Source organism: Octopus bimaculoides, chromosome 1 (genome assembly GCF_001194135.2).
Source record: "Octopus bimaculoides isolate UCB-OBI-ISO-001 chromosome 1, ASM119413v2, whole genome shotgun sequence".
NCBI classification, from domain to species: Eukaryota; Metazoa; Mollusca; class Cephalopoda; order Octopoda; family Octopodidae; genus Octopus; species Octopus bimaculoides.
This window is the reverse complement of record NC_068981.1, coordinates 79,407,610-79,417,149: the sequence shown is the minus strand read 5'-3', so window position 1 is coordinate 79,417,149 and position 9,540 is coordinate 79,407,610. Positions and strand designations below refer to the sequence as shown.

Genomic DNA, 9,540 nt, shown 5'->3' with positions numbered 1-9,540 from the left:
GCTATACATGTTCCTTCTAAGCACTGCAGTAAACAGTGGAAGTGAGCTAGAGTGTTGAAACTTAGTGTGCACATACAACAGAGTTCTAAGTTAATCTGTGCCAAGCAGCTTTACTCTGCATGCTTTAGCTTCATTACTATGGCAACAGTCTGGATACTTATTGATCAGACCACATACACATATTTTTAACTGTAAGTGGGATGGTTTTTATACATTTTGTCAGTTAAATGTTAGAGTAATTACTGTTTTACTAGTTTTAATATGAGCAACTCTGATATAAAGTGGTATCACTTTATAACAGATGTGCCTTGTGTGTGTGTGTGTGTGTGTGTGTGTGTGTGTATATATATATATATATATATATATATATATATATAAGATGTTCAGAATCTAATGGACTCAATGTCACTCAGCTGTAACTGAGATGAGAAGGACAATACACACTATATACTATTTGTGAGAAAAATCTTAAATGTTAAATTTTAACTTACCTGAAGAAACCTTTTTTTTTCTACATGATGTAATTGTTTTGTTCATCAATAAAGAACATGCCTGAAACAGCTGTAGTGAACCTCAACCCATCAGTGTCTTTTATATATATATAAGCACAATACAATAGCTGTAATGAAATTTGACTACAGTACCTTAATATATTTATCATTTTAGATATATTAATATATCTAGATATATCAGATATATTAATAAGGTTTATGTTAGTATTTAGGATTCAGTCCTGGTTCAGTTTTTAACATAACCATAAAGCATTCTTTAAACTGACAAGACTTGTGATTAAGAAGTTTGCATTGGAACCATGGGGTTTCTGGTTCAGCCTCACTATGCAGAAGCATGTCATGTGTGTGTGTGTGTGTGTGTGTGAGACTTTGTGTGTTTGTGCCCCACTACATGACAACTGGTGTTCATTCATGTACATCCTCCATAACTTAGCAGTTTGACAAAAAGGTTCAACAAAATAAGTACCAGATTTTTAAAAAAGTTAGGTAATGGGATTGATTCGTTCAATTAAACCATTTAAGGTGGTGACCAGCAATGGCTGCAGTCCAATAGCTTAAATAAATAAGAGAGGAATCTTATAATCTCTTTACATAAATTCACATGTTCTAGTAAACATCAAGCAAAGCAATGCACCAATAAGTAAGAAAATCAATAAAGTGCTGGTTATCTGGCCAACAAGTGCATTATTGATAGAATGTATTAAACCAATAATCACTACTATTTTCATTATGTAATCACATTTTGCCAGATATCTTACTCTTTTACTTGTCTCAGTCATTTGACTGTGGCCATGCTGGAGCACCACCTCAGGGGGTTTTAGTCAAAGAAATCGACCCCAGGACTTATTCTTTGTAGGCCTAGTACTTATTCTATCAAATCCACTCACAAGGCTTTGGTCAGCCTGAGGCTATAGTAGAAGACACTTGCCCAAGGTACCACACAGTGGGACTGAATCCGGAACCATGTGGTTGGGAAGCAAGCTTCTTACCACACAGCCATGCTTGCACCTATATTTACATTTTCATCATCATCATCATTTAACATCCATTCTCCCATGCTTGCATGGGTTAGATGGAATTTGTTGAGGCAGGTGCCTTCCCCATTGCCAACTTTCAGAGACTGGAAATGAAGAACATTGCTTACATGGCAGTGGACATTTAATCATTAACTATCATATGTGAAGGCAAAGAGACAGTGACACACACACACACATCTTTCACTTACCACCTATCTGATTCACTTACAGCCTGAAGCTGTATTAAAAGACACTTACTCAAAGTGCCATGCAGCGGGATTTAACCTGGGACAGTGTGGTTGGGAAGCAAACTTCTTACCTTGCAGCTATGCCCGCATCTATGAGAGTTTGTTTAGAATAATTTTCTTTGATATTTCACTTTGTACACTTACAAATTCAGCATTCTTGCATTACGTTTATGAATTTGTGTTGCAAAATTCCTGATGTAAAACTGTATGTTGAAACAAATTGTATTTCAGGATGGTAATTTCTTTTTTTTTCAAATAAACAAATACGCTGTATATTCGTTCTTGCAAAACACATAGATACATGTACACACATGCACACACACAAATACAGATGCAAATGCATGCTCATATAAGGATATACATCATAAAAGAATAGAATGGACTTAACTGAGCAGGAGCTCACACAAGGACACAAAATGTTGCTGAAGAGATCACAGATGTGTGACGAAAGATTCCTGAACAATGGAACAGTAATAAGAACAGTAATAAACAAGTGAAGAGTGAATATATAGTGTGTGTGTTTATTTGTAAAAAAAAAAAAAATGGACCGTCCCAAAATACAACAACTTTCTTACATGGTTTTTATGATAGACATGAAATGCCAATGGCTTGAAAATATGCAACGAACCATGACAGAGCAAAAATGTTTTATACCGTGTTTTCCATGTGGAAGATGAACGTTTGAAAAAGACAGAGTAAGATGTTTTTGTCGTTTTCCATAAAATGAAAGTTTAAAAAATATTTTCTATTATTTTTTAAAAAATATATATAAAAATATAATTGTTATTAATTATCATTTACACTTCTGTAAGAGCTAGATAAATTATCTATTGAAATTTCTGAATTTGTTTTATTATCCAATTCATATTTGATACCAAGGGAATTTGAAAACTGAAAATAAAATAAATATATCAATAAATACATAAATAAAATGTAAAACAAATAATACAAAAGTTCTACAAATAGAAGGTATTGAAAGAAAAATAATTACAATATATAAGTTGTTATTAATTTAAATATCATATATTATAATAATGCTATTGGTAATGGTCAAGGCATTAACATGGGTGGATGTTGTTTAACTCGACTTTGCTAAAGCTTTTAATTTTGCCTCACACAAAAGACTTCTGGCAAAACTCTCTGCAACGGGTGTGAAAGATGATCTTTTTAACTGGTTGGAGTCCTTCATTCTCAGCTGAAAAGTGGTAGTCACAGTTCTAGGACAGCATTCTTCACTCTACGAGATGTCATCTGGTGTACTGCAGGGATCTGCTCTTGGTCCCCTTTTGTTTGTTGCATACATTAATGACATAGATGCCAACTTAAAGAATGCCACAGTGCTGAAATATGCAGATAACATCAAGCTGTACCTTGAGATAAAAAGGACAGATCCTGAACACTATAGATCTTTCCTGCAATCGGACCTGGACACAATGCAACAATAGATCACCGACTGGCAACTTAAGCTGGCTGTGGACAAGTGTACCACCATGCATTTTGGGAGGAAAATCCCAGTGTTCACATACTCTCTCTACAACACTGATATCAAGAAGTCTTCTGGTGAATGTGATCTGGACATTACTGTCAGCAGCGATTTTTGCTGGACAAAGCACATCTCTAAAATTGTCAAGAAGGCCGAGGGTGTCTTGGCATCACTCAGCAAGACATTTGTCAGCTGCTCTTCAGCTATTTAAAGCTGTATACCTTGCTCAAAACATTGACCTCCTGGAAACTGTTCAGAAACATGCAACCAAGTGAATACCCTCCATCAGACATCTACCATACTCTGAACACCTTGCTTCTCTGGGCAGAGATACATTGAAGCTCCAATGTCTGGCAACTGACTTAGTAAACACCCACAAAATTATTAACCATCACGCCAACAACCACCTTGAACACCTTTTTGAGCTCCATGTGTCTAACACACATGGGTATGCCTACAAAGTCAGAAAACAGCACAGCTCCCATGACTTCTGGAAACATTTTTTCATACTCAGAGTTTGCCTTCCATCCTTTCCGGGTCAACAAAATAAGTACTAGTTGAAAACATGGTTTGATAAAATGAGTACCAGTTGAACACTGAGGTTGAAGTAATCGACTTAACCCCTCCCCCGAAATTGCTGGCTTTGTGTCAAAAATTTGAAATCAACCTTCTACTGCTGTATGACTACACTGGTAGAGCTTCAAGAAATCTTAATATATAACATTGAATACTTTATTTTTCCATATCAGAGAATATTTCACATGGCTAAACTAGACAATGAATGAAGAAGCTGCCTCACTGAGTTATGGATTCTATAAAATCATATCAGTAATACAGCAGCAGACAAAGCTATACAGTAAGAAAGTTTGCAATGCAATCATGTGGATTTGGGTTTAATCTTACATTGCAGCAATTTGGGCAAGTGGTGTATACTATAGCCTCAAGTTGATTAATGCCTTGAATGAAATTTGATAGACAGAAGTAGTATGGAAGTCCATCAAGAATACACTCACACACATGCCTCTGTTAACTCTTACAGTTTTTACCCTTGCCACTCATTCTACTAGCAACCTATTTCTCTTCTAGTCATTTCAACATGCAGTGACCACCTAACTGAGACACGGTTGTTCTTTTCTTTCTCCATCTTTTTCTCCTCATATTCTCTTTCTGTAGAAGAATGCACACTCAGATTGTAAAAGACTTTTCTTCCTAATTTTCCTAAGCATAAATCTAATACACTCTGTTGTTTATTCTTTCCTTCTATGACATGTTTCGGTCATATGACTGTGGACATGCTAGGGGTACTGTCTTAAAAGGTGTTAGTTGAATAAATTGATTCCAGGACTTATTCTTTGTAATCCTAAAGCTTATTCTATCAGTCTCTTTTGTTGAACCACTAAGTTATGAGGACATAAACACACCAGCATCGACTGTCAAGAGATTATGGGGAACAAACACAGGCACAAACACACACACACACACATATATATACACAATGGGCTTCTTTCAGATTCTGTCTACCAAATCCACTCACAAAGCCTTAGTAGAAGACACTTGCCCAAGGTGCCATGCAAAGTGCCATACTGCCAAGAAGCAGCCTGTGCCCATCTGTTTTTGCTTTTTTTTTTATTACCTTCTCATCATATTTTAAAAAATTCTTTGCATCATATATGTGTATGTATGTATATGTGTGCAAGTATATATATATATAAATATTTCTTTATTGCTCGCAGGGGGCTAAACATAGAGGGGACAAACAAGGACAGATAAAGGGATTAAGTCGATTACATCGACCCCAGTGCATAACTGGTATTTATTTCATTGACCCCGAAAGGATGAAAGGCAGAGTCAACCTTGGCGGAATTTGAACTCAGAACATAATGGCAGGGTCAATAAAATGAGTACCAGTTGAACACTGGGGTTGATATAATCGACTTACCCCCACACCACCCCCGAAATTGCTGACCTTGTGCCAAAATCTGAAACCAATATTTTTTAGTGGTTAGGGTATAGCTGACATACTCAATTTCAGTAAGATTTGAACACATAGTCTCACATACTGATATAGTAGCCATTAGCATGCTAATATAAAAACAATGCTTTGAAAAAGCTACAGGACATAAAACATGTTTTAACAATTTGTGAAAATACCTTTAAATGAATAGAAGCCATTCACCTAAAAAATATCAGGAATTATATCTTTCATTGACCAACAACATCCACTGTGATTATTATTGAAAAGTTATAGATGTTTTATCAAACACGCTTTTATCCTTGATACTATGACCAATTATTTAGGTTGTACCCCATTAACCACACTTGGATGGTATCAAAGAAGAAGAGAACTAACTGGTGGAAGAATGCCAAATCTAACACACAACAGATATTAGATAATAAGTTAGCTGATGAACAAGAAATACCAGAGTTATATCAAAGAATCTCTCAAATTTAAAAATTTATTCCTAGGTTTATTCATGCTGCAATATATTATTATATAACATATTTATACAAACAATTGGTTTTAATATATCAAACAATAGATTTTGAAAGTTGTTACATCTGTTCAAACAATAATTCCTTGATTGAATGAACAATGCAAAATAAACATCAGGTAATTAATATTCACTAGAGCAAGTAGTACTTTTATGTTAGACATAGCCTGAACAGCTGTCAGCTGATTTAAGCTATCTGATTTATGAATGTGTGTTTGAGTATGTATTTCCTTTCACTGACATATTTACTGTACAAATTTATTTTTCTTGTCTATCTCTCTATATTTTTATACACTACTATACTCTTATCATAAAGGTACTAACTCAACTTGTCATGGCAGCCTTAGCTATAATATGGATCTAGTTACTAATAACTACTACTGCTGTGATAACTGCTGAAATTTAACAACATTGACACCGTAACATGTAACCCTATCCACTGATTCTGAATATACATCTAATTTCTGTTTTCACTCAATCAGCAAGAGATAGTAGCCAAATGTCCCTCAAATTGCACCTCACCATTTTAGAAAAAGACACACTGTATAATGTGGTTTTGGGTTCCTAGCATACAGGAAGCAGAAGGGAAGGTCATGATTGTACTGCCTTAATCAAAGGCCCAATTTATTAGTGCAGAGCTGGAGTTAAACAACAATCGTGCAGGCGTCAGGTGCAGGTGTAGCTGTGTGCTAAGAAGTTTGCTTCCCAATCATGGTTCCAGGTTCAGTCCCACTGTGTAGCACCTTGGGCAAGTGTCTTCTACTATAGCTTTGTGCCAACCAAAGCCTTGTAAGTGGATTTAATAGATGGAAACTGAAAGAAGCCTGTCATATACATATTTTTTCTCCGTGTTTTTCTCCTTGTCTCCGTATTCTTTCTGTTGAAGAGCGTAGCTCGAAACGTCAAAGACTTTCCGTATTCCCGACCGTCATACTAATACATCCTTTTGTTATTTACACCACCTGTCCTCGTCTGTTGTTGTTTTTTCGTACATTCTCCCATATATATATATATATTATATGCATGTATCTATGTGTGTGTGTGTCTTTGTATCTTTGTTTGTCTCCCAGCGTCGCTTGACAACCAGTGTTAGTGTGTTTACATCCCCGTAACTTACCGGTTCAGCAAAAGAGAGCAATAGTATAAGGAGCAAGTAGTAGGCTTAAAAAGGAAAACAAAAATCTTGGGGAGGAGAAGGGCAATTTGTTTGACTAAAACTCTTCAAGGTGATGACCCAGCATGACCATAGTCAACTGACTAAGAAAAGTAAAAGAAAAATTCAATGACCAATTCCAGAAATACCACAGGTACACGCAATCATTAATACCAATTACACTTCAAAGCAGAAGCACTCATTCTTTAATACTAGTTACACTGTAGATGCACTGATTTAGTGAAACCAATCATACTACTGACACATGTGTGTTTCTGTGAAGAAAAGGTCAGCAATACTTACTGGTAGCTTTAGAAGGCACTGAACACCCATTGTAACAAGACAGAAGTACGTCTGAAAAAATATTGGAAAGAGGAAAATTATCAAGAATTTTCACTGTTAAATAAAAATACTTTGATCAAATATCTTAGTAAATAATTACACATAGCTATACACAAATTAGAAATATATACATATATATATATATATATACACACACACTCACGTACACACACACACACACACACACACACACACACACACATAAATATATGCACATATATCACACATATAATATCATATATATAAATATATATATATAAATTCTTATAAAGTCTTTATCCTAATATTATATTATGAATAATTAGAATATATTCAGTGCTGAATATTATTCCGTAAAAGCACATGTGCCGAAGTGTAACTTAAAAAGCCCGCCTCTTTCATGGATATATAAGGATGAACAATCGTCTATGTACTGTGTTGAATACATGGAGTGTTCGTCAGGGTATGTTGATTTTTATTTATTTTCATGTGTCTTGACCATACATGTACTGATGAATAAAAGATGCAGTTTACTGCATTAATTATGAAACCATTGGTTTACCATTAAGTTAAAAGTTTTTAGGAGGTTAGCTTTGAAAGTTGCATTCCCTCGCGATCAGTAAAAATGTGCTTATTTTGGTAGTTTTGACTTATGGAATCCCTCTAAGAGTGAGGCACTATTGTATAGTAATGCCCTTATATAAATTAAATTAAATTATATATATATATATATATATATATATATATATTATACATACACAAACAAATAAGATGATAATTTATTTTCGAACACAGAGAAACCATTAGAGCAGCAGAAACATTGGGTAAATTACCCTTACAAAGTGAAAAAAATTTGTCAATAAACAGCCATTTGTTGACAAATTTTTCCACTTTGTAAAGGTAATTAATTTACCTGATCTTTCTGCTGTTCTAACAGCATCTCTGCATTTGAAAATAAATTATCAACTTATTTGTATCTATATATACACATTTCAGCACTTATACATACAAAAAAAAACAATGTTAGTTTGTTTATATTTATGAGAAATAGGCTTACCTTTGCATTGAATACATCATTAAGTAATGTATATTTCAATACCAATTGATTTCACCCTCTAATGTAGTGAATATTTTAGAAAAAAAATGTTAAAGTGTTATTTTCATACAGAGGGTGAAATCAACTGGTATTGAAATATACATTACTTACTGATGTATTCAACACAAAGGTAAGCCTATTTCTCATATGTTCATTGCATTGCTCATGTGTATCTTTATTGTGAGTTTCTGAGCCTTGGTTCTGATTTTAGCAAGTGGTATTATATACCCTACTGTCTTAATTTAGCTTATATTGTGTCTGTAACAGTGTGAACTTGCTAGCCGCCTTATTATTACCTTATTAACCTTCTGTCTACCAATGGGTCCAACGGACCAATTTCAGTTTTTCCAGTTGCTTTTTCCTACTGTTTATATTATTTGATTCAACTGATTACTCCTGACTCTTATTTTTTCTTGACTCTCTTTTATTTGGCAAATGGGAAATTTTCCGTATTTTTGTAAAAGCTACAAAATTTCACTTTCTACTTTAATTACCATATGGGTCCGCTGGACCCTTGAATTAAATTCAGACAATACTCTTGTCATTCTAAACAGAATAAAAGCATTATCAAATATTATTTCCCTAGATATTTATGAGATATAAAATAGATAAAACAGTATTCAATCTATTTGCAGAATTTTAGAAAAAATAGGAAAAATTATGAAAATATTCCTGTAAATTTGTGTGGTATTGCATCACCTTCAATCTGCTAGGTTATAGGGTGATGCGATATTTCTATGTGATGGCACAATTCTTATAATATATTGCATCATCTTTCAGGAGAGTATAAATATGTGAGAGAGCAATATCTGCCTTTAGTCTGCTATTAAGTTTCATATAGTTCAGTTGTGTTTTCCAATATGCCTAGACATGAAAACTTGAGTGAAGACCAAATATTGAAAAGGTTATTGGAATTAGATGAAGAATGGTTATTGGAATTAGATGAAGTAGTGATTCCTTCTATTGCTCTGAAGATGATGGTGAAAGTGACTGTGTGCTGGACAGTTTAGGTTCTGTGTCATCAGATGATGAAGATACTCAAAAACAATTATCTGCAAGCCACCCAATTATGAATGAGCAATATGTTTCTAGAGACAGACAAGATGTTTTGCATTCTAATCCTCTTACTCAAGCAGCAGTAAGAACTTCATCTTGCAATATTGTGTGCCAAGAATATGGACCATCCCATTTTGAAATGTGTTTTACGATCTTTATTTGG

At 34.3% G+C, this 9,540-nt stretch overlaps 1 protein-coding gene across 4 annotated transcripts in view; it reads right to left on the bottom strand.

Annotated features, from left to right (window-relative positions):
* Nucleotides 1-2,281: 2,281 nt before the first annotated feature.
* Nucleotides 2,282-9,540, bottom strand: part of LOC106867577 (natural resistance-associated macrophage protein 2) — an 81,593-nt gene continuing 74,334 nt past the window's right edge. For all 4 annotated transcript variants that reach the window (XM_014912485.2, XM_052967646.1, XM_014912486.2 and 1 more), the window contains exons 14-15: nt 7,208-7,258; nt 2,282-2,667 (exon numbers count right to left, since the gene is read on the bottom strand). In XM_014912485.2, coding sequence (XP_014767971.1) covers nt 2,563-2,667; nt 7,208-7,258 — 156 coding nt within the window. In that variant the 3' untranslated portion in view covers nt 2,282-2,562. The remainder of the gene's footprint in view (nt 2,668-7,207; nt 7,259-9,540) is intronic.